Genomic DNA, 26106 nt, shown 5'->3' with positions numbered 1-26106 from the left:
TAATAAACCTTGCTCTACTGTCACATTCACCATCTTACTCAAAGCCTCCATAACCAGCTCAAACAGTAACGGTGAAAGCAGGTCCCCTTACCGTATTTCCCGCGAACTATTAAAGAAACCCTCCGGAGTTCCATTTACCAAGATGGAGAATCTAATCGACGAAATACACCACTCTATCCACTCCCTCCATCTCTCTCCGAAACCACACCGTTTCAGTAAATACAACAAGAACTCTCAGTTAACATGGCCATAAGCTTTTTCCAAATCTAGCTTGCAAATAACACGTGGCGTACCTGATCGCATACGACCATCCGAACATTCATTAGCAATGAACACAGAGTCTAAAATTTGCCGAGCACCAATGAAGGCATTTTGAGAGTTAGAGATGATCTTTCCCAATACAGTTTTCATTCTAGTGGGCAGAACCTTGGATAGAATTTTACACATCCCTCCCACCAAGCTAATAGGCCAAAAATCCTTCATCTCCACCTCATCCGCCTTTTTTGGAACCAAGGACACAAAAGTTACATTCAAACTCTTCACCAACTGCCGACTTCGGTAGAATTCAGGAAAAAAGCCATAACATCATGTTTCACCACAGCCCAACAAGATTGAAAAAAAGCCATGGTGAACCCATCCGGTCCCGGTGCCTTGTCACCCTCCATGACTTTTACTACCTCCCAAACCTCATTTTCCTCAAAATATCTTTCTAACCAATTTTTCTTCTTCTCATCAATGGACGAAAAAATTTGATTGTCCATTTTAGGTCTCCAAGTACTTCGCTCCAAATATTAACTTCAACAGAATTGCACAATATGCTCTTTTACCTCGGTCGGATTATGGGACAAAGCACCATTGATATGTAACGCTTCCACACGATTATACCTACGATGGGAATTGGCCACCTTATGAATAAACTGAGTGTTACTATTCCCCTCCTTCAGCCATAATGCTCTCGATTTTTGTCGCCAATGAATTTCCTCGCACAACAAGGTATTCTCCAGTTCTCTCGACATATCAGCCATTTTAGTCTTTTCTTCCTCTACTAGTCCCCTATTCTCTGCCAAAACATCCAGCTCCTAGATACCTTCCAACAACTCATTTTTTTTCCTCCCAATATCACCAAACACTTCCTCATTCCATTTTTTCAAATCCAGCTTGAGGGATTTCAGCTTATTAGCCAAAACAAAACTCGGTAAGCCATCAAACGTATACGAATCCCACCAAGACTTAACCTTGTTCACAAAGCCTTCATGCTTTAACCACATATTCTCAAATTTAAAGTACTTCCTACCACCCCTAGAATCCCCACAATCTAGCGACAAAGGAAAGTGATCGGAAAGTAGTCGTTGGAGCCTTCTTTGTGACATTGCCGAATAGTGATCCTCCCAAATCGGTGAGAGTAAGAACCGATCGATTTTTGACCAGATCTCATCTTCTTGATTATTAGACCATGTAAATTGACCCCCTGCCAACGGAATATCCACCAAACCTTGTTCGGATATAAAATCCGAGAAATCCATCATGCTTTTAGAATAGTTCGATTCACTAGAACGCTCACTAGGAAAACGAACTATATTAAAATCCTTACCAATACACCTTGGGACCTCCCACACACTCATCAAACCAGTTAACTCCTCCCAAAGGAACCTCTCCACTTCATTATTCAGGCCATACACTCCCACCAATGCCCATTCAAGATGGTCCTCCACATTCTGAAAAGAACAAGCCAATGTGTAACACCCCATACATTCCTTCTTTTTCTCAACCACCCTCCTATCCCACATCAACAAAATGCCCCCCAACGCCCCATTGGCCCCCTTATACATCCAACCCACATATTGGCCTCCCCATAAACTGCGTACCATCTCCCAGGAAATAAAATCCATCTTAGTCTCGATCTGACACAGAATATCCGCTTTCCATTCTTTTAAGAGACCCATAATCCGCAATCTTTTCCTGAAGGCATTAACACTCTCACATTCCATGCAATGATTTTTGGCTTCATAAACCACCATGTTGACCCCTCCCTCTTCCCTTACCTTGCTGGACTTCCAACCGGCCCCTATCATAATTTATGAAGCAATCTATTCTCTTAAGCTTCCTACTTCCTCTGGGGGCACGAGCGCTGGTGGAAATACCCCCCAAATCTATAACTGGCTGCTTTCTAGCATCTTCAATATCCTTAAGTAACATTGCCATTTTATCCTCTTACCCCTCACATGTCACTCCCACTTTGGGATAAAAATCTATACAACTATCAATTACCTAGCTATTGGAAACCTTGTCTGGAATTATCTCCTCCAAACCTGCTTCCCCATCCTCAAAATTACCCACCACCAAATTCCCCTTGGATTCCACCACACATGGACCTACCCCCTCAGAGAAGTCTGTCAGAAGCTTTTGCACCACCCTAGAGGGTTGTCGCACCTCACCATTCTTTGTGGCTTTGTTAGACTTTGTTGGAGAATGAGCGGTCTCCGGCGTATTGTTTTGGCTTCTCTCCAAGCTACCCTCCATCACCAAATTTTGATCCAAATCCGCCCTGGAACGCTGCCCCTCCAGAATTTCATCCATATCGGCTTCCTCAGGTGTTGTCAGAGGCGTGGAGAACACCTGCCTCGCTTCCGGTGAATAGCTCCGACGAGCATGCTTCTCGCTGCTCTGACGACTCACCGGACTCTGTTGCTTTTGCCCCATATCCTGACTGGCCTCATCAGAACCTACTGAAGCCTGTTGCTCCTCCATTGAACTTCCTCAACAATTCTCCGGTACTTTCTCCCTCGCCGGACCTTTCTCCCTCTCCGGCGTCTTCTTTTCCAGGCTGTCTGGATCAAACGTTCTGCCTACATCTGGGAGAGACTCCTGCACACTACTCCGGCTGGTCTCCGGTGACTTCTCCGGCACCGGCTACACACGTCTCACCCTTTGCTTCACCCACCAAAATGCCCCTGCCTTGGGCTTCCTTCGATAATAAGTTTTGTTATAGTATTTGATGGGCAGCCTGGAAGAAGGCCTGCTGTCACTAGACCCCATATTATCATGCTTTTTTTCTGGGCCCAATTGACTCGTGACCCCACCCTTCCCATTTTTAATGTCAACACGGTAGGTTCCCTCTTCCACGCAATCCATCCCAAATTTCTGGACGTATCTTTTCATCTTGCCTTGAACAGCTTCCAAAAGATCTCTCATTAATTTCATATTGATGCCCCTTTCATCCACAAGCTCCACCAGTTCATTCCATTTTGAAACTGCATGAATCTCGGCCTCTTTGATCTTCTCCTTTCCTTTCCCAACCTTTTCAACGGTTTCCTTATTGAGTACCTCTTCTGAATTTCCCATCTTGCCCTCCCCCCTTACCTCTCTTTCGGTCTCTAATCTCTTCCCTTCCACCACATCGGCAAACGTCCGCCCAGGAACCACCGCTCGTGTCTGTACTGGTGTCTTCTTCACATTTGCATCCCTCACTTGATTTAGATGCTTCACTAGCCGCCCCATTTGTTAGATACAATGTCTCCAACCCTGCCCTTCACGCCCCTCCGGGATTACAACAAAGCTGCGTTTTCCAAGAGTCAAAGCTTGAGAAGTTCTTTATTTTTTGTGGAATCTTGGAGAGTTATCATACTAAGGTCTTCCTCTTTAGTTGAGTTTAAGAAGCATGATCTCTCTTAAATTGTTCGTCTTCTTTTAAACAAAAAAATCCTGCTTGAGGCAACTATGATTCTCACATATATGCTTGATGTGCCAACCACATGCATTCATTCATATTTTTCTATGTCATAAACGTTTCATTGAAAACTGTGCTCGATTTTTTTAGATATAATAACTATAAGTTATAAAAGAAAACTCAGAAATACAGTAGAATAATGTGTTTTTCTTCTTCCAGGCATTGGGTACTGGATTCTCTCAATTTGCTGAGCCTGTATTTCAGAGGTGCATAAACATCATCCAGACCCAACAATTGGCAAAGGTTTGAGTAATTTGATATCTTGATTGTCTATGAATCAGTGGCTATGATATACTTATTTATTTATTTGTTTATCAATCATTAATATTACTTTGATGGTTCTCTGAAGATATCTCTGTATTTAATGTTATTTTTGGGTCTGTTTTAAATGTTGACAGAACAGTTCATATACATCAAACTGGAAATATGAAAAGGAAAAAGAAACAATAGTTTATGATCCTTTCTCAATTTGAGATGCCTAGCCAGCATTATCATTGGCGGGAGATGACATTTGCTACATAAAGTATCATAGAAAGGGCATAGTATCAAGTGTTATAACTTGAAAAAAGAATTACTTGCTTCCAAAGTCTCTTAATAAAAAAAAAAAAAAATTTTTTTGATAATTAATCGAATTTCCTTAAAACCAAAGGGTGCACCTAAGTACACAAAATGTATATAAGAGAAACGAGAAACCAAAAAAAAAGAAAAAAGTTAAAAAAAAAAAAAAAAAAGGTCATGGAAACTAGAAATGTGGAAATAATCATAGGCAGCCATCCAATGAAAAAGGGACTTGAAGAAGTTCTTTAACTCCCTCACCGTCCTCTCTCATCGAAAAAGGTTCATTGGAAGACACTCTTTAGTATGGATGCAAAATAGCACATCGAGTGTATCTCATCCCGCGTCAAAATTCATAACTTTTCATTCTTTTGAATTGTGAGAGCAACTTGAGAGAAATCAACATGTGAAATTCTGTGAGAATGTATTACGAATTTTGATTATTTATCAAAAAAAAAAAAAAAGTATTACGAATTTCAGTAATATCTTCTTCATTCAGAATCCTGTGCACGTTTGCATGCTGGTATCACATCCATATAATTTTTGAAACCTCAAATAGTCTGCATTGTTTTGGCATTAAAGTCACTTTTGATCTGCATGGTATGAAAAGTTTCTGTTTTCCTTGTAAAATCTTTGATCCCTATAAAATATGGTCCGCTTGTAATTTTTGCAAGTTGTTTCTTTGAACTTCTATTGCAGGTTGATCCTGTTTCAGCAGGGGTTCCATATGATAAAGAGTTTATTGTATGCTCTCTTGATCTTCTCTCCGGACTTGCAGAGGGTCTTGGCAGTGGGATAGAGAGTCTGGTATTCCTCTTTTGCTGAAATTTCTTGATCAAGAAAAGATATGAAATAAAGAGTGTTTGCTTTCTTAGCTGCCTGTTTTGGTTGCTTTTGTTCTGAATTTGGTTTTTTTTATTTTTTTATAAATTTGTTTTATTAGAGCAACTTCAATCAGAAAAATTGGGTATACCTAAATGTCTTTGATAGCTTTATATATAATACTGCTAGATAATGCTGCTAGATAATGCGTTGGGATTTTCTTCAAATAATTTTACCATTGAATGAGTATTATTGGATAAATAGTCATATAGGCAACTTTTTTTTTTTTTTTTTTTGTGAGTCATATAGGCAACTGTTGATTGTGCCTAATTATGGATAATTTGTCCAAGTGTTGTATTGGTGGATTGTAAGTGGGTCTGTAGCAGAGCCTAGGATACAACATTTCTGAATGGAATGTGGATATTCTACATATTAAGAATACAAACAGGATATGGCTTGTACATTGACATGCTTAATTATGTGTGCTTATATTACTTTTTCTGCAGGTTTCACATAGTAATTTGAGCGATCTACTTCTGCAATGTTGCACGGATGATGCTTCTGATGTCCGGCAGAGTGCCTTTGCACTTCTTGGGGACCTGGCAAGAGTAAGTTGAAAATTTTATCCATCACATGACCTAATTTTATGCCCATCCCTTTGGATGGATTCGCAACCCATGGCTTGAGCTGCTTGTGAACTGTTCCTCGGTGAAAAAAAAAAACTACTGACTTATCAAAAAAGCAAGCGGCTAGGTACCACAGGGTAATAGGGCTAGTGGTTCAATAGGAGCTATAACTTTTGTTTTAAGGTAATTTATCTATCTGAATCTCTCATGCATATCTACATCCTTTGATAATTTTGATTAGGTATGCCCTGTTCATTTGCACCCCCGTTTGTCTGAAATTCTTGATGTTGCAGCAAAGCAACTGGTAAGTGAAATTTATCTCATGGCTTTTACTTTTGAACTGTAGTCTTGGTAGCCTTTTTATCTACCTTACATATGTGCTGTACAGAACACTCCTAAACTGAAGGAAACTGTTTCGGTAGCAAATAATGCATGTTGGGCCATTGGGGAATTAGCAGTTAAGGTATGTTAAGCTCTTTATACTTATTCAATAACTCTTAGATGCTGCTAGCTTTTAGTTTTTGGTAAATGCTGTTTTTTTTTTTATAAAAAAAAAAACAAAAAACATATGCTTTAGGGCTGGGGAGTTTATATATATATAATGTTTTTGGGTTTATTAATCCACATCTCATCTTGCAGAGTTTGGTTACTTGATCTATGACATTCTCTTAAAGAGAACAGCATGATGCCTTGGCATAGGCTTTTTGGGTAGTTTGCAATTTATGTCATTTAGAATTCTTCGGTTTCATTAATCATTACCTAAGTGGCCAGTAAAGGACTTATTAAGGTTTGCATAATATGTTCAATCATGGGCTTGCATTCTGGAAATATGATTATAGGGATGCCAGATTATGGAATCCTAGACAGTGATCTTGGCTTCATACTGGTAAACGCTGTGCTGACGCAAGTGATTTTGAGTTTGTAATGATTTCCTAACCTCCCTCTAGACTATATGTTTAGTTCTAAAAATATAGTTCTAATTATATGGGTGCTTCTTCTCGGTTTTATGTTTCTTTGTTATAGCTGTGAACAGAGTCCATGACTTTATTCACTATGCCATTTTATTCACTAGATGAAATTGTGATTGGATGTGATTTTAAATTTCAGGTTCGTCAAGAAATTGCTCCAATTGTTTTGACAGTTATTTCATGCTTAGTCCCAATCCTTCAACATGCAGAGGTGACTGTCTCTTTCATTAATGTTTGTGTATGTGTGCATATGTATTGTAGAGCATTTGTCATCTTTAATCGCATTTCTTGATTCTGAGCAGGAGCTCAACAAATCACTCATAGAGAATAGTGCAATAACACTTGGGAGACTTGGCTGGGTTTGTCCGGAGCTTGTTTCCCCACATATGGAACATTTCATGCAATCATGGTGCGGTGCTTTGTCTATGTAAGTACTTTATCTGCACTGATAAATGAAACTTATTTGTGTCAATACCAGTTGTCAGGAAGCTCCTGATGCTGGTAATCAAAGTTTTGTTCAACTATCAGCAACATGACTTGGAATTCAAAATTACTTTAGCAGTCCTACTTCATGTTCTAGATGTTGTTTACCTACTTCATTTGCTGGATACTTGATGCAATAATCATAATAACTGTCTGAAAGTCGAATTCCTTTTAAGGCTTGTTACACATTTATGTCAAGCTTAATTTTAAGGTTAAGTATAACTTGGATAGTTAACTGGAGTTAGTCTGTCAAGTTTTTCCAAGTCTAATACTAACCGATCAAAAAAAAAAGTTTTTCCAAGTCTAATACTAGAACTGCAAACTTTTTGAACCCTGTCGGTCTCTGCCTGTGTATGCTACTTTAGAATCCGCAAATTTCTGGTCCACAATGTGATTTCTAGCACCGACATTGAATTAGAACTCTGTAAAATTCTATGACACCTGTAATCTTTACAAGTTTAAAACAGCCCGAGTTTACTTTAGTACTTTCTTGCATTTGACTTTTTTCTCTTATAATTTACCATAATTAATGACAATGAAGGACTTTCTTTGCCAGAGAATCGAAGGGAAACTAAATTGAAACAAGTCCTAACCTTTTGGGGGTTGGCTCCTCTTAACCCACTCCTTTTATTCCTCACATTTTTTCCTTGGCATTCTGTTCTTTCTGGTGACAAACCCCTCTGAATTATATTTGTCATTCAACTTCAATTTCGCTGACTAATTGGTGAAACATTATTCCCCCCTCCCAATCAGGCACGTAAAGCCCCAATTAAAATGGAAGTACAAGAGGTCACTTGGGAAAAGGAGGATACCATTGTACATAAAGTAGAAGGGAAATAAAACTGAAATTATTTTGACTGAATAAGAGCTGAGTCGATCAATTTATTTTTTCCATACTTAGATTCCTTTTTTTAAAGGAGCTTCATTCTTTCCTCCAGAATGACCCAAAGCAGTGTGAATAGGACCGTCAAAATCTTATTCATCTCTTGAGGCTTCCAAATATCATCAACAAAGAACCTTCTACTTGACCATGTGAATAAGTAGCAACCTATATTGGGGAGAGTAAGTCTGTTGAGAAAATGCTGTTGGACAATGGATCAAGAGATTGTCCACAATCTGTTCAGTAGATTTGGGAACTCTTCCTAATTATGTATGGTCCATTCTCCAGCCTCTATGTGAACTGCTGCCATAATTTTGATCAAGGCAGAAAAAACGGTTTACAATGAAAGTACTAGACTCTGCCAAAGACCATTATATTGTGGTTGGAAAATTGGGCCTAATTGACGGACTGTATAGCACGCTTGACTCGTATTCGACTCAGGGTGTGTTTTGTGGTTTGTTTTGTCACAGATAGATGAGAGCTTTCAGAATTTTGCACATGATAGTTAAGTGAACACGTGGAAAAACTGGACTCCTTCATAGACCTTGATCGCAGTGTGGTTATGTTGGGCATTGGGCTTAGTTAATGATTTTATACAAAGTCAGCATTTACTCCAACACCAACTTTTTGTTGTTTATTCATATCAAAAATTGGTGACAAGACCAACTCTCAAGCCAAGTTATTGGCCTCGTTTATAGCCAAAAAAAAAAGAAGGCAAAAGTATCAACAAATAACTCCAAATACAAAACACACACAATACTCAGAGTTACTTTCACCTTTACGTCACATTAGAACACTTTTTTAACAAAAAAAAAACCTGTCAAAAAAGTTTTTTCTAAGAAACCCATAATCTTTTCCACTTTTCTTTTTGAGTATGGACTCAAAACAATTACCATTGCTTCCAGGCCTTCATGTTTCTAATTATCAATTAATTTGTGCAGGATACGTGATGATATTGAAAAGGAGGATGCTTTCCGAGGACTATGTGCAATGGTATACATCTGCTTTCTTATGAATTTATTTTTAGAAATATCAGTAATTAAAATTTTCACATGGGGTTCTCTCAAATTTTTTCAGGTTAAAGCAAATCCATCTGGGGCATTAGGTTCACTTGTTTTCATGTGCAAAGCAATTGCAAGTTGGCATGTAAGACTGGCTTTGCCTTCCTTTTCAGACTACTTTAATGTTCTGTTTTCTAATAAAAGCTCAATGGTGTCACTTTTCGCATGTCTATAGGAAATAAGGAGCGAAGATCTACATAATGAAATTTGCCAAGTGTTGCATGGTTATAAACAGGTTAGCATTGCTTTTGTTCTGCAGCATCTTTGTAAAATTACTGTGATTTACCTACTTCCAGCTTCAATTTTATATCATAGAACTAATAATTCTTAAATAGGGTTTGCTGAAAATGTAGAGTGCCTAATTGTTCCCTCTATTTTTGAGTGTGCTGTGTATATCTCCATTGACAGTATTGGATTCTTTTATTCATAAAAATAAAAGAAAAAGAAAAAGTATTGGATTCTCGTGTTGTTAAATTCTTGTTTGATGGTTAACTCTAAAAAAGAAAACCTTCCTAGTACCAATAAAGTAATCAAGGCTGGGATGAAATTTTTTAATAATTTTATAGATTTATAGGAAAAAATAAATAAATAAAAAATAAAAAAGGCAGGGCATAGATAAGACTGTATAATATTGATGTACTTACATCAATACATAATTTGGCAGATGCTTAGAAATGGAGCATGGGACCAGTGTATGTCTGCTTTGGAGCCCCCAGTAAAGGAGAAGCTGTCAAAGTATCAAGTGTAATGTGTTTCTCAAGGCCCACATATTATCTGTGCAGGCACTCTTCTGCAGTATGTGCTTCTTCAGAGTTGTGTGTCTGAATCAATACTGTTGGTCATCTGTGCACCGTGCAAGATTTTATTGCAGTCATGATTAACCAAAGATGAAGTCTGTCTCTATTTTCTAAGGCAAAGCATCATATTGACCTAATTCATCAAAGCTTGGATCTAATTTGCACTTCTTCGAAACCTCAACAGATTGTTTGTATCTGGACAGCATTTGATTTGAGAAATGGAGCCACTTAGGGTTGGGATGTGGATAGGGTGTACAGGGGTGCAGCTTTCTAAGCTTTGAGATGGTGTGTTCATTTTTGGTTTTTTATATTTGAAAAAAATTCTAAACATTTATCAATAGGTTATGGAGTCATCATTTTTTTTTTTTTTTTGGGCTCAAGATTTTTCCATAGTTTTAACTTTCAGGGAATAGGGTTTATGTCTGATTTCCACAGATTTTGTAAAAGGGATTTAGCATATATATATATATATATATCTTGTTCGAGGACTATAACCTGATGAGGCGCAGTTATTCTTGCTGCATACAGCGGCTGTTGGATTTGAATTGTGGGAACAATAATTGGAATTGTATTTTCTTTGAACAATATTCTGTAACCTTGGGTTTCATAAATGATTGGAATTGTATTTTCTTTGACCTGAACTTGGCAGTTTTATTTTCTCCATTTTGTGAATTGTTATGGTACCTTTTCCTTTCTAAGCTGATGGTTGGCTACATTTATGATCCATATTTTACAATCTTCTACTCATACCTATGATGCCTCAAGGCTGATTATCAAAACAAACATATTGGATTGTAGTGGTGTAAATGTATCCTGTGAAATTCAAGTGAAGTGAAACGATTCATTTCATGGTCAATATTAGATTTGACATATCTAATAATATATATGTTACACGGGATATTTCCCGTTTTTAATTCCGATGGAGGAGAAAATAGGGGAAGAGTTAGGAATGCTTTCAAGCACAGCGTTAGAAGTGGCTCACTTGCCAAGCTTGAAGCTGATGTTGGATAGACGTTTTGTAATAGCCGAGACAATGGATCCGTCTGGGTCACTAAGGAGTGCAGTTGCTACGGCTAGAGTTGACCTAATTGTTATAGTCAAAGTTCACCTTGAAGTAACCCGATGGGGAGGGGGTTGCTAAAACTTAGAACCTAGGGCTCTCGAGGTGAAGTTAATCTGCATGAGAGTGAAAGAAAATTCAGGAGAGAGCCTTGTGGACAGCAAGATTTTTGGGTAGCCATATTTGATCTAGAGTGACAGCAACCGGTCTTTGGAATTCAGGAGCATCTCTTTTACGGATTGCCGGCTGATTATGAGGCCTTAAGATGGCCTTGATCCAGGATTCTATAGGTTGATCTTGGAAAATTGAGGTATCCAATGGCCATTTAAGACTTCTCCAAATAATACGAGCAAACGATGGATCGGTTAGTTGAAGGGTTTTGGGGGAGGTGGATATTGAGGATTTATTGTACTGAAACCGAAATGGGATCAAAATGGTTAGGAGGTAATAATCGCAACTGCAACTGCTTGCACACGCTGGATAGGCATTGTTGAATCCAGTGAACCCATTTGGATGGAATCCCCACATGATTAGGATTCTTAAAAGAAATGGCCACTCTATATAGTCAAATGAATTTTCCATATCTAGTTTTAGAGTCATTAGTCCTCCATTGCCTTTTCCTGTTTCAATTGAATGAAAATTTTCATGGCTTAGAATGGTGTTATCATGAATTGATCTGCCTTTGTATAAAAGCAGATTGGGTTGGATAAATGATTTTTTTAAAGGAGAAGTTTGTATGGTTTAGCTCTTTTGGAAGGAATACCCTTCTGAAAAAAGCTTGCACAAATTTGTTTATGACACTAAACTTCACAATCGGCCATTAGTTTTTCTAGAAAATGCCAGTCATTTTGTGGGCCAAGAGCTCAATTAGGGTCTAATTGGGAAATGGCTTGGAAGTTCTCATATTCATCAAGAATTTGGTTAAGCAATAGGTTTTCCTCAACAGACACAATGGGGTTTCGAATTTAAACAATTCATAATTTCATATCATCACGGATTAGAAGTGGAGAAAATTTTATTGAAGTAGTCAACAAAATAAGCCCAAATTTCCTCTCTATCACCGAGGCAAGATCCATCATCAAGTTTAAGGAAATAAACAAAATTATACCTTTTGCAATTATTTGTAGATGCATGAAAAAATTTCGTGTTTAAATCTTATCCAGTAAACCATAGCTCACGAGATTTCTATTTCCATAAAACTTCTTGCTTGTAGAGGTGTCAATATGGTTACGGTTAGCGATTATTGGAAATAACCGCTAACTGTAACCGCCTTAGCGATTAGTAAATTTCACTAACTGCAACCGTAATCGCAAACCGCCTAGCGGTTAACTACTAACCGCTGGTTAGCGGTTAGTGAAATAGGTAACCGCCCGCTAATCGATTTTTCAAAATTGAGCTTTTTTTGGGGCCTTTTTAGGCTTTTTTTTTACTACTGTAGCATTTTTTACCCTCATTTGTTTTTTGTATTTTTAGTGTCTTCTTAGGCTCAATTGCTATAAAAAGAGCCCATATTGAAAAATCAAAAATATTTGACCCCAAATTTACATTTACTTGTACTTAATCATAATTGGTTAACTTTAAAAAAAAAAAAAAAAAAAAAAGTTCAATAGAACATATAAAAGAAGTTCAAATAAAACATATGATATATATGATTATATGTATTATTTGTTATTATATAATCATACGATTTAATGATCAATTCATCATGTGATATAATCATATCAATTATAGTGATAATATTACTAAAATTATAATGATAATACATTAATACTTCAATTGTGTTTATAAGTAACATATTGTTTAATCCAATGTCAATTACTTAATTTGATATTATACGAATCACATTATCATTGTACATTAATAATATGTTTCACTTGAATAAAGTATTTGAATTGTCATTTAAATCATATGATTAAGTATTGATATTATACATTTATATTATTCATATGCATATATGTATAATTATAATTTATAACATATATAGACTTATAAGTTTATTACATACATTGGAACTAAGTCTCTAGGTACTTAAGTGTTGTATTAATATGAATTGGTATACTTATGACTTATGTTGTATTATATATATTATAATTTGTTATTATATAATCATATAAATTAGAATGATAATACATTAATACTTCAATTGTGGTTATAAGTAACACATTATTGAATATAATGCCAATTACTTAATTTGATATTATATGAATCACATTATCATTGTACATTAATAATATGATTAACTTGAATAAAGTATTTAAATTGTCATTGAATCATATGGTTAAGTATTGATCTTATGCATATATATATATATAAAATTTATAACATATATAGACTTATAAGTTTATAACATACATTGGAACTAAGTCTCTAGATACTTAATGGTTGTATTAGTATGAATTGGTATACTTATGTGTTATGTCATATTATATATGTATAATTTGTTATTATGTAATCAAATGATTTAATAATCAATTGATTATGTGATATAATCATATAAATTATAGTGATAATATATGAATACTCAAATTGTGATTTAATTATCTAAAAAAAAATTGTGATTTAATGATGAAATGATTATGTTATATGTATAAATATTATTATAATTATAATTAAAAAAATATATTATATAAAAAGGCAGTTAGCGGTTAGCGATTATAACAATTAGTAGTTTGCGGGCGGTTTCTAACCGACCGCATTGACACCCCTACTTGCTTGAGTTGCTCCTGAAGAGCATCTTGAAGAGCAGATTCACAATTTGAGTTCTCTGAAGGAGACTATTGGTGAATTTGATCAATATCAGTATTTATAATAATTATTTTTTAATATTACTTTGGATCTTTCCAAAGTGGTGCATATTTCATGTTTTGTGAACTTCCACTTGATGCACAAGGCATAAGCTGTCGATGAGTGTGGGCTCAAACTCTTTCTCAATAAGTGATGTTCAACACGTAAAATGCTTAATTAAAATGAGAGGTGAATGACTGAAACAAGTTTCAAATTCAAAATCTTTGCTCTAATACCATGTAAAATTACCACTTGTCCTAAAAACTTAAGTTGATAGGACTAAATGAATTTAACAAGTTAATTTATATTCTACCAACTTCTTGAACTCCTGGTTGATATAGAGATTCAGGAGTTAGGCTGTGTGAGAGTAAATCAAGAATAGGTCTCGTACTTCACCAAATTGTGGTAAGAAGATCAAAAATAGTTCTTAGACTTGACCAAAATTATCATCGTAGACTTAACCAAATTATGTTTGACTTGAGTTTGCCTGTATGTGCATAAAACAGGTAAACAGAAACAAAATAGCATCATCGAACTTGGTAACAGAAACTTGCCTTGTAAATATCATCTTTTCTTCTAATTTTTGATCAGCACACCCAACAATCTTTCCCAAAAATTAAACATGAGGAGCAACATTAAGAATTGTTTTCTGCAGTTTACATCTTCATTTAATAGTTATACTACTGTTTTGATAGCAAAACTCCAGAGATAGCTCTAGCTTTTCCAGTTTCGAAAGGCATACAGATTTTTCTCACAATGCTTTTTTTCTTTTCTTCCTTGCAATGCTATGGGCATGAACAGACGAGCATCTACAAGTTTGATCTGGACCATGCATTAGAAATAAACTCTTCAAGGAACATCATTTGATTATGGGGTTCTTCTGAGAATCAAAGCCAACATATAGCAGAGGGCAGAGTCAACAGAGGTTAGTGCGACGATGAGCACTGCTACGATAACAAGAGTGAGAGTTGCAGTCTTCAGCTGCACAACACCAGTGAGAAACTCAGCTTTGTTCAACATTTTATGGCAGTGACTTCGAAACTAAAATAATTCTCGACACGCATTGCAAAATGATTATTTACTAACAATTTGAAAGACAATTGCATTCCCAAAGATCTGCAGTGCAACAAAAATGGGAAAATCATATTTTTAAGGTACTAAGCAGTAAGCACCTTGTTTGTTAAGACTCACACTTCTAAACTTCCAAGTGAACCACAAACTTTGGATACATACCGTGCTTTGGAAACCTGGCCACTCTATGTACTTCAGCTGACTAGGTTGCTCAACCAGAAATACAAATAGAGATTTTAAGCCCCTAAAAAAGAATATAAGACAACGGTTAATTCATCAAAGATAACTGAATCTGTTCCACATTGATATCAACAAGTATGTCCAATTTTCACATGAAACAGAAAATCGGGTATTGATTCATGACAGGCTTAACAATGGTTCAATATATGCAAGAGAACATAGAAAGATCTGTAAGTACAATACCACGAGGCTTCCTTAATCAGACTGAGCCAAAAGGGCTCCTCAGGCAAGTCATCGTGAAAGCTCAACTGATGATGATTTCTTCCTACAAATGTCACATATCTGGTGCCTAAATGCTCTGGACAAGAATATTGAAATCTTGCTCTATGAATCTGCTATGTAATTCATCAAATATTCAGAGATGAGTTTGTTACTTACAATTATAAACTGTTACAAACAGACACACCCGCAGAGGAATAAAAAGTTACCAGTCGAGCTGGTGGCTGAAAGGCCTTGTAATCATCATATCTCGTAGAATTATGTCTTTCAATCTTGAATGGCAGTTTAGGATGGAAATGAATCAAACCTATAGACAACAGAGGGGGAAAAAAAAGATTATGCAATGGCAAATACAATGAAAAATATAACCAAGATAAAAGCCTTAGAGAAAGGGGAAAAGAAACCTGAACAATTTGCTAGCAACCCAGAAACAAATGCCATTCCTACTGCAATGCAAGAAAAGAACTTTTAGCTCTCAGTGGGAATTTAAGGGAAAAAAAGAGAAAAGAAACCCAATTGAATAAAGAACAGCACCCAATCATAAATTGGCACTTTTTAAGCTACCAAGTAAAATCCAAGAATAACCACTCCAAAGGATGTCTCAGCTCGAAAAATTAACAAACAGATCATATTGGGAGCAAAAGGAAACCTACCCAGATGCCCAACAAGAGCATACATATATAGTTTAAAACCTACTCAAATTCTTATTCGTTAAAAAAGTGAAACTTTCACGCTCAAACTTCAAATGGGGTTGCTCAGTTGTTCACTAATTCTCAAATACAAGAATAACCGCTACTAAGAATATTTCAGCTAGAAAAATTAACAAACAGATCATAGTGGGAGCAAAAGCAAACCTACCCAGATGCTCAACAAATATATATATATACATAGTTTAAAGCAAACCTAAATCTTATTTGTTTAAAAAAACTGAAACTTTCACCCCCAAACTTCAAATGGTGCTAATTTTTTCACTAATTCTCGACCGAGAGAAAATTTACAATCTGTCCCTCTACTGGATAATCAAGAAGCAAACATTTGCTGCATAGAATTTAATTTAATTTTTTATTATCAATTTATCTTTCCTTTGAATAACCATCAACTATACCAACCGTTTTGTCCAAAGAAGAAGGAGAAGAGGAATGAGAAATGGACCCGACGAAATCAGCAAATGAGCAAAGCAAAGAATAAGGAAGGGTTAAGGAGAGGAGAGGCCTCGCGAGCGTAAAACGAACTGTTTTTCCAACTGGATACAAACGGCGAGTCGTCCACTCCCTTTGAAAAACGACTTCGTTTATTATAGTATCACTAGCTGCAGCATGGGGAAACTACACTAATAAAAGTTTGGGAAGACTTCACTTTATACCTATGAATTATCACGTGTTTTGAGAAAACTTTTCAAAATTTAAAAACTTTCGATTTACATCCATAAACTTTCAATTTCAATTAATTTACCCCCTCCATTAGTTTTAGCCGTAAATCTCTAATGAAAATGCCTAAAAATACTAAATTACCCTTTGATTTTCAATTTTTTTTTTAAAAAAAAAATTTAAAATTAAGGGTAAATTTAGAATTTTATAAAAAAATCATGGGTATAAACATCATTTTATCACTTTTAACGTTTTAAATTTGAAGGAATTGGGTAAATTGATTGAAATTGAAAGTTTATGAGGAAATTGAGAGTTTTTGAAATTTAAGGAACGCCTTCTCAAAACAAGCGATAGTTCAGAGGTCTAAAGTAAAGTTTTTCAAGTTTTAACAACAATTGTAACTCTTTAAACTACACTAGAATTTTTAATTGTTTGTCAACTGGACGACAAATGCGTAAAATATTAATTATAAGCCCGATGAGATTAATACTAATGCTCTTAAAAATACTACCACCTCAACTTGACACCTAAAAAAAAAAAAAAAAAAAGGGAAACAATGGTTTGGTAGATAAGGGTGTGATACAATCGATCTATCCTCAAACTCACGAGGACTATGCATTTTGTGGCTTGGCACAATTGTTGGGTCTTTGAGAAATCTGACGAGAGAGGTTGTGTGTAGCAAAACAATCCGCTAACCTCATCGTCATTATTATTATTATGGAAAATTACAGTTTACCTCCCTAAAGTTGAGAGCGTTTTTCAATTCAAACACCAAAGTTTCAATTTTTGTAATCCACCTCCCCAATGTTCCAAATTTTTGCAATTTGACCAATTGTATCCAAAACTTCCCATATTGCCCCTCATTTTTATTTTTTATTTTTTTATAAAAAATTTTTAAAAAAAATTCGGGGTGGTCATAGCCACCCCTTTGGCCATCTGGCCATTTTTGCACTCCCAAATTTTTATTTATTTTTTTTCGTAAAAAATAAAAAAATAAAAAAAATCATGGGCAATATGGGAATTTTGGGATAATATTGGTCGAATTGAAAAAAACCTTAGTTTAACTTTGACTAATATCTTATATGGTACAAATCAAAACATGTTGACTTTTTTTTTTTTTTTTTTTGCTAGGCCGAGGAGACCAATTTTGACTATCCTACCTGGGCGTAGTGGCAGATCCAAGATTTTCACTCAAGGAGGGCATTTTTTTATGAATAAAAAAAATAATAATTAAATATAAAAAATGACAAGCACTTATTTGTAGATATGCTCTTCGGATTTGGTCTCTATCACTAGGATTATAATTGCACTTTTTTTTTTTTCTTAAACAAGACTTTCGGGCAAATTTGCTAAATTTACTTCTACACGAGGTCATTTAGAATTTGATTTGAGCTCAATAGAATGGTTGTTTTTATCTATAATCTCAGATAACTACAATTATATATTTATACATTTAAAATATGAAACAAAAACTATATAAATTCATAAATAATTAAATATAAAAACAATTATCAAGAATAAGCTTAATTATATTGAGTGAAATGTGTCTTTTATTTTGTATTAAAAAGAAGAGAGAAGATTTTGTTTATTTTACTCTGTACTTTCTTTTTTTAAAATGATTAGAACTTTATGAGTTTTATTTGTATTACAATATAATAAGTATCACATCAACAATATCAGAGTTTCCTACTAATTTTCTATTAATATTTTGATCATCAGAATTCAAGTGTCCTTCTTGCTATTTTTTTTTTCTTTTATACTTTTCATTAAGTAGATGTTTGATCCATTTAAAAAAATAAAAAAATACATGTTCAGTAATTTACTGGTGTATAACATTTAGTATGTATTTTCACACACCTATTTTAACTTATAATGAAAAGTAAGATGGAAAGTGTTTAAGTTTTAAAATTAAATTATAATGAAGAATTATGTGCTAGTATTTATAATACACCTTCATGCCTAGATGATTCTATAGCTCACACAATTATTATTATTATTATTATTATTATTATTATTATTATTATTTCTGTTTACGTGGTTGACAAATGGCTACATGTGCGTCTAATTGATGACACTTCTGGCCTGTTGTGTTTTTCTCCTAAACCGCATTGGATATTTCTATTTATAATACACCTTCATGCCTAGATGATTCTATAGCTCACACAAATTTATTTTTTATTTTTTATTTTTTATTATTATTATTTCTGTTTACGTGGTTGACAAATGGCTGCATGTGCGTCTAATTGATGACACTTCTGGCCTGTTGTGTTTTTCTCCTAAACCGCGCGCATAGGATTTCTGTTTACGTGGTTGACAAATGGCTGCATGTGCGTCTAATTGATGACACTTCTGGCCTGTTGTGTTTTTCTCCTAAACCGCATAGGATATTTCTATATTTCTTTAAAAATCTTGTATGGCTTATATGCCGGCCGGCGACTCCTAAAACCAGTTGTCCGGCTTTTATAACCGGAATCTGGTTGGAACACCACGTTCGGCGTAATACCTCGTAATTCAACAACAAACGGTGTTTGTTTTGATTGGTGCTCGGGAAAATCAAGCTCAAATCTTGCTTCTCTATTCATGTAAGGTTTCACTCTACTATATGTAATATGTCACAATATTTTTCTATATATATGTAGTAATCTATTAATATATTAATGGAACCTAGCTATTACCATATTTTTAAAACAGTATTGTGTTTTTTTCATGTACAGTTTTAAGCTGTACAGGAGACATGCGTGGATGACACTAATTAAGGTTAATTGGTTTTGATTTTGATCAACTAAAAAATTTAGTTTGGTTATATATTGGAGGGATCTCAAAGCTGAAAAGTAGTTGATCGAGCACGTTGATTAATATGGGAGGGATCAAAGCTGAAAAGTTGAAGAGTTGGGTTGTAGTTGGGTCGAGCTCAGACAAATTTAACTTATGCGTGGTTGGAGCCACGGCGCTATTGATGTTGTGCGCCTGCGCACTGCAACTGAGACCCCTGAGCGAGAAGATGACACCGAGGTTGTTGATGTTCTGGTCTTCTCATCACATTGACATTCCACCTCCAAGTGAGTGTTATGCTTGTTTTATTGGCACATATCATTGTGTTCAATACCTCTTATGGTTTAAGACATTTGTGGATGATAAATAAATGTGAAATAATTTTGTCTCAGGAGTATATGAATGTGAAATAATTTTGTCTCAGGAGTATATGAAAACAATGGATATCTGATGGTTGCGGCAAATGGTGGATTGAATCAAATGCGAGCTGGTGTAAGTAATATGCTAGTTAATTTCCTTAAACGTAGCCACTATTAGTATTTGTTAGAATATATTCAGAATATATAAGATGATGGCGCACAAAATGACAGTCGATTTCAATGTGTTTAGTATGTTCATGAAATACATCATTATGCGTAATTTGAATCGCACTTAGATTGTCACAAAAGATAGGAGAACTGGAGGTCTGAGAAACACCCATATCATGTAGGAGACAACGGAGCCAGAGGAGCTCAGAAGTGATGTCAGCAAGAGCACGATACTTAGCTTCAGTGCTAGAGCGGGCAACAACAGATTGTTTCTTGCTATGCCAAGAGATGAGAGAATCACCAAGTAAGAAACAATAACCCATGGTGGAACAACTATCAGTGGGATCATCTACCCAATCAACATCTGAATATACATGTAAGTCTAATGATGAGTGAAAAGAGAAATGCAAACCATGAAACGAAGTGCCCTTCTCGTAGCGAAGGATGCGAAGAACAGCCGCATAATGAACTGAGCGTGGTGCGGTCATAAACTGACTAACAAGATGGACTGCATAGGCAAGATCTGGTCATGTCACAATAAGATAGATGAGACTTCTAACTAACTATCGATAAAGAGTGGCATCAGAAAGTAGCTCACCATCAGTGGCACGAAGTTTGACATTTGTCACTAGAGGGCTATCAAAATTTTTGCAATCGGTAAGGCCAGCTTGTGAGAGGAGATCTGAAGCATATTTGGCTTGAGAGAGATAGTAACCATTTGGATCAGAAGACACTTCCAATCCAAGAAAGTAGTTGAGAAAACCTAAATCCTTCATCTCAAATTGTTGACTCAAAAACTGTTGAAGGTTACGAATATCGACAGTATCATCTCCAGTAATAATCATATCATCAACATATAGTAAGAGTAGAATGAGACCAGCATCAAATCGCTGGATAAAAAGAGCAGAGTCATAGGGGCTAGAAACAAACCCAATTTGAGCAATAATGGAACTGAATTTGGCAAACCAAGCTCGTGGAGCCTGTTTTAGACCATACAATGCCCGGCGAAGTCGGCAAACCTTGTGTGGCGGATGATCATACCCAGGAGGAGGTTGCATATAAACTTCTTCACTAAGATCACCATTGAGAAATGCATTTTTCACATCCATTTGAAAAAGATCCCAACGATGCACAGAAGCCACAACAAGGGGGATCGAACAGAAGTAAGGCGAGCCACCGGCGCAAAAGTCTTCTCATAATCAATACCATACTCCTGATTGAACCCTTTTGCCACAAGACGTGTCTTGTATCGCTCAATAGACCCATTAGATTTTGTCTTAATCTTGTATACCTACTTGCACCCTACTGCAGTTTTGCTTGGAGGTAAATCAACTAAGTCCCAAGTATGGGTTTTGGAAAAGACATTAAATTTTTCAGACATAGCATTCTGCCAAAGAGGGTTAGTATGAGCCTTACGGAAGGAGTGAGGTTCATGTAGAGTAGCAAAAGCAGAATAACAGTGATAATCATGAAGATGGGAAGGAAGAGATGTTACCCAAGTAGAACAACGAGGGATAGAAGGAGCTGGCTCAAAAGTAGATGGATCAACAGGCAAGGCAGAGTCATTGGGGTCGACCGTCGGAATGGCGTCTGGATAGCTTGTCATCCCTGCATCAAGATCAGTAGTGTCGGGGAGCAAATCAAACGAGACATTAGTGAAGATAGGAGAAGAACTAGAGGGACTAGTAGGAAAAGACTCCATATCACTAAAGAACCTATGTTCCCAAAGGGTGACGTGCCGCGAGATGCGGAGCCGTTTGGAAATAGGATCATAACAACGATATCCTTTGTGCTCAATGTCATACCCAAGAAAACAACATAGGCGAGAACGAGGTTCTAATTTTGTTCGTTCATGGGGTGGAAGAAGCATGAAACAGATACAACCAAAGATGCGGAGAGATTGGTAATCAGGAAGAGAACCATACAAGAGTTCATAGAGGGACCTATTTAAGGTAGTGGGAGATGGGACCCTATTAATGGTATAAACAACAGTAAGAGCGGATTCTCCCCAAAAGTGTTTAGGGATAGAAGCAGATAGGAGCAAAGCCCTAACAGTGTCTAAGATGTGCCTGTGTTTACGTTCAGCACGATCATTTTGTTGAGAAGTATTTGAGAATGAGCAATGGGGAAGAGTGCCGTTTTGTTTGAGGGTAGTAAGGAAGGTAGATTCACGATATTCCATGGCATTATTAGAACAAAAATTTTTTATGTTTCGACAAAATTGGGTTTGAACCATCCGTTGAAATTCAGAGTAAATTTTTGGAAGTTCAGACCGATTTTGTAAAAGATAAAGCCATGTGTATCGAGAATAATCATCCACAAAAATTACAAAATAGCGGGATCCACCCATGGTGGGAATTGGCACAGGGCCCCATACATCAGAATGCACCAAATCAAAAGGAGCAGAAGAAACAGATGCACTATTATTAAAAGGTAATGCACTCTGTTTTCTAAGTTGACATGCAACACAATCAAATGCCTCAGACTCAACAGACCCTAACTGACCACTTGTAGCTAAAGAACGAATACGAGAAATAGATGCATATCCTAAATGAGAGTGCCATAAACTGAGGGTGGTAGAGGGAGACCGAGATGGAGTAGCAGCATACATAGCAGGAGGAAGATGGAGTGATGAAAGCTCAAACAGACGTCCAATCTTACATGCGGTCCCAATTAGCTGTCCCGTTTGTGGATCCTGCACATCATAACCTCGGTTAGAAAATTGCAGTTCTAAGCCAAGTTCACAAAGTTGACCAACAGATAAAAGATTTAACGAGAGATTAGGCACCAAGTATGTATCAGATATAGATAGTTGATGAGTAGAAACAGACCCGACGTGACTATCATCAAGATGGGAACCATTAGCAATGTAAATGGTGGTAGGCCTAGGTAACACAGATTTTGCAGAAAATATGGAAGAATTCGGTGTCATGTGATTACAACAAGCAGAATCAATATACCAAGAGAAATTACCTGGAGTGGTGGACATGGCGATATTAAGATTGGACTTAGATAAAACCTGATGAATGAGAGGTTCGATTTCTGCATGAGAAAGGGTACTGGGTTAGGGTGCAATATCGGTGTAAGACATATATGATGTATCCGTATGAGTGACCGCAGCAGCCTTATGACTAGGAGCTCGATGATTCCCACGAGAAAGCCTTTTTCTGCGTTCACTATACCTGTGGCCAAATTTCTGATAATAGTGGCACTGGATATTTCGATTGGATGAGGAAGACCCGACAGGAATAGAATTAAGGGCACGCGTATTACGGGATGCAATGGCCATGACCATCTCAGAGGTGTGTAACTTCATAGTGGAGAATCGGGTCTCTTCTGAAATGAGTACACTAAGACCACTTTCCAAGGATGGCAGTGGTAAGCGGTAAAGAAGAGAAGCTCGAGTATGCTTAAACTCATCTCGAATTGCTGCAAGAAACTCGGCTAGGCGCATGCTATCGCGAAAAGCAAAGTACTCAGAGGCACCAACCTTATCCCTCCACTTAGGCTCACATAGTGCTAATTGATTCCAAAGACAAGTCAGTTGTGAATAAAAATCAGTAATACTCTGACCTGATTCTTAACGCATGTGATGAAGCTTGGTCACAATCTGAAACCACTGAGCAAGATCGGTAGTGCTGTAACGCAGAGCTAACATGTCCCAGACATCTTTGGCATTGTCAAGATTGCCAAATGTCATGCTGATGGAGACGACACAAGTGTTGGAGAACCAAGAGATAATGCTGTAATGGATACTTTTCCATGTGCGGAGGCGGGTAGAGAAAGCCGCAGCGGGTTCCTCTTTTCCAGCAAGAGGTTTAGGTTCTTCACCAGAAACATACTCCCAAAGACAATGTCCTTTGAGCCACCTACTCATATTTTGAGACCAAGCGGGTAATTGGAGCCATCGAGAATAATAGGGATAGGTTGGGTAATATCTTTGGTGTTTGGGAGAGTGGTAGTAGGTACGACCTTCTGTTTTGTTTTTTGTTTTTGTTTTTGTTTTTTTTTTGGAATATAATTCGGTGTGGTTGAGTGTAGGATAGGTTCTGTGAGCCTTGATGTGGTATTTTTGTGACCAAAAATATCAATTATAAAAATAACCACTCGCAATAGGACGAATCTTTGTAGGATACGGCTATAGAGAGGGTGTCGAACCTCAAGGACTGCAGGGGTTTAATTATCAAAATTAAAAGATCAAAGTTAACTTAATTCAAAGAGAGTGATTTGTTTGTGTGAATTTAAAGTGCATAAAATAAACGGAAATAAATGAAGTAAATATATGAGAGAGAGTAGGGTATTGACTTCACCTCTATCTGCACAACAATGGCTAATCATTACTAATCCCAAAAATTCATTCTATATATGTTATAAATAAACAAGAAATTACTTTATTAAAGAATAAGCATAATCTATCTTTAGTTGGCACGGATCGTCCACCTAACCACTAAGATGCGGTACAACCCGTCTTCCCTAAGTATAAATTATCAAATTCTTTAACAAGATACATACAATCAATGAATAAGTGTAACCCATCTTCGGTTTGCACGGACTGTCTACCTAAATTACACTAAACTAGGGTGTAGTACAATCCGTCTTTCCTAAGCATGGCCTATCAAATCCTATTGATCATATGTCAATTAAACCCATTGTATAACCATCATCCTCATAATCACAGAAAACAAGAATGATTTGAGATCAACAAAAGTAAAATACTTTCTAAGACAAGAGAAGAATTTCACAAATATTGATATTGGAATTTAAGAAAAATTGCATTTAATAATTAAGAACAGAAATCAATTGTAGCAATCCTCATAGTTATACAATCAACATGCATAAATTGAAAATCTAGAAATTAAATACAATCAAACCATTGTGCTTGGGTAGGGTTACATCAACACCCCACGAAGGGGTTTAGCCGCTCATGATCTTCTAAGCTCCAAAGACAATTTTCTGATTTCTAGCTCTAGGAAGTGGTGTGTCTGTTTACAATGTTTAGAGCCCTATTTATAGAGATTTGGAAAACCCTAAAACTCTAGAAATCCTTAGAAAATCGAAAGTCAGTCTCCCAGTCCAATTGGGAGACAGAAAACCAAGCCCAAGTTGGAAAAGGAGTCTTGCCGTACACTGTACGCCCGTGTGCGCTCGATCCAAGATTTGGTGCGCTCGAGCCTAGCTGGTGTGCGCGCGAGCGCAGGCATGCGCTCGATCCTTGGCCGCAGACGCTCGAGCGTAGGTGCATTCGATCCCAGGAGTGCTGCGTTCAATCCTAGATCTAGAATGCTCAACTTTTTGTTCTTTTACGCCCAATTTCCAATGGTTTGTCAAGTAAGTCCTGAAACACAAAAACAAAACAAAATCAAACAAATAATAATACTAAAGAATTAACATATGTAAATTAAGGGGCTAGAATGTGCAACATTCGGTGCTTATCACACCCCCCAACTTACATATTGCTAGTCCCTTAGCAATACAAAACAAAAAATAAACTGAAAAACAAAAAGATAAGTCCATCTTTCGTGGGATGTACGATTGCATTTAGCGTATGCAACATGCCTTTTAAACCCCTAGGCATTCCCTAGAGGACGAGTGAAGTCTCGTGAGGGTTTTCTAGGAATGATACCCACAAACATTGTCATCATTATGTCATTCAAAAGGATAAAGCATCACAAAAATAATGGTTTTCATTTATTAGCAAGTTTAAAATTATAAATTCCATCTTCAAAATTCCAAGGAATAACAAGTCAAATCACTTACCAATGGCAGATTGAGATACACAAATTTCAATTAGTGCAAAGTGAACCAACACATAGTCATGAGGCTTCAAAATAATTCCAATATGAATGAATCACCATCTCAGAATTCATTGGACTTCATATCAAATGAAACAACCAAGGCATACAATTTTTTTTTTTTTTTTTTTTTGTAGGCTTTGCAATGCTTAGCTCCCTTAAGCTTTCTAGTTGACCCATGTATCGAGTGTTAGGCCAATGACTCCCAAACCAAATGGCTTTAGGGCACTAGGTGTAAAGACACCCCTAAGGACTTACTAACTCGAGTAAAAAAGGCTACGAAGCTAAGCTAGTCATTTTATTAATCAACCCAAAAATTTCACTTTTTGACGCGAACACTCACTACTTAATAAGG

General features: G+C 36.4%; 2 protein-coding genes across 4 annotated transcripts in view; one reads left to right on the top strand and one right to left on the bottom strand.

Annotated features, from left to right (window-relative positions):
* The window catches only part of LOC132176474 (transportin-1), a 32730-nt gene extending 22174 nt beyond the window's left edge, over positions 1-10556 (top strand). The window contains exons 19-29 of the mRNA XM_059588702.1: positions 3887-3970; positions 4982-5089; positions 5611-5712; positions 5972-6034; positions 6119-6193; positions 6838-6909; positions 7001-7125; positions 9003-9054; positions 9139-9207; positions 9298-9357; positions 9787-10556. Of these exons, the coding sequence (XP_059444685.1) occupies positions 3887-3970; positions 4982-5089; positions 5611-5712; positions 5972-6034; positions 6119-6193; positions 6838-6909; positions 7001-7125; positions 9003-9054; positions 9139-9207; positions 9298-9357; positions 9787-9870 (894 nt within the window). The 3' untranslated portion in view covers positions 9871-10556. The remainder of the gene's footprint in view (positions 1-3886; positions 3971-4981; positions 5090-5610; positions 5713-5971; positions 6035-6118; positions 6194-6837; positions 6910-7000; positions 7126-9002; positions 9055-9138; positions 9208-9297; positions 9358-9786) is intronic.
* A 3734-nt stretch (positions 10557-14290) lies between these two features.
* On the bottom strand, positions 14291-16495 carry LOC132165694 (uncharacterized). Of its 3 annotated transcripts, none has more exons than XM_059576357.1 (6): positions 16403-16495; positions 15698-15739; positions 15503-15600; positions 15258-15409; positions 14997-15078; positions 14291-14744 (listed from the first exon to the last, which is right to left on the bottom strand). In XM_059576357.1, the coding sequence occupies exons 2-6, from the start codon at positions 15732-15734 to the stop codon at positions 14631-14633; spliced, it is 483 nt and encodes a 160-aa protein (XP_059432340.1). In that variant the 5' UTR covers positions 15735-15739; positions 16403-16495; the 3' UTR covers positions 14291-14630. The 3 variants fall into 3 exon arrangements, with proteins under 3 accessions (XP_059432340.1, XP_059432356.1, XP_059432348.1); XM_059576373.1 differs by having other exon boundaries at positions 15258-15406; XM_059576365.1 differs by having other exon boundaries at positions 15698-15736; positions 16403-16490.
* Positions 16496-26106: the final 9611 nt, after the last annotated feature.

This window comes from Corylus avellana, chromosome ca1 (assembly GCF_901000735.1).
Source record: "Corylus avellana chromosome ca1, CavTom2PMs-1.0".
Classification (NCBI taxonomy): domain Eukaryota; kingdom Viridiplantae; phylum Streptophyta; class Magnoliopsida; order Fagales; family Betulaceae; genus Corylus; species Corylus avellana.
The sequence above is the reverse complement of the archived record's forward strand: the minus strand, read 5'-3'. Positions and strand labels throughout refer to the sequence as shown.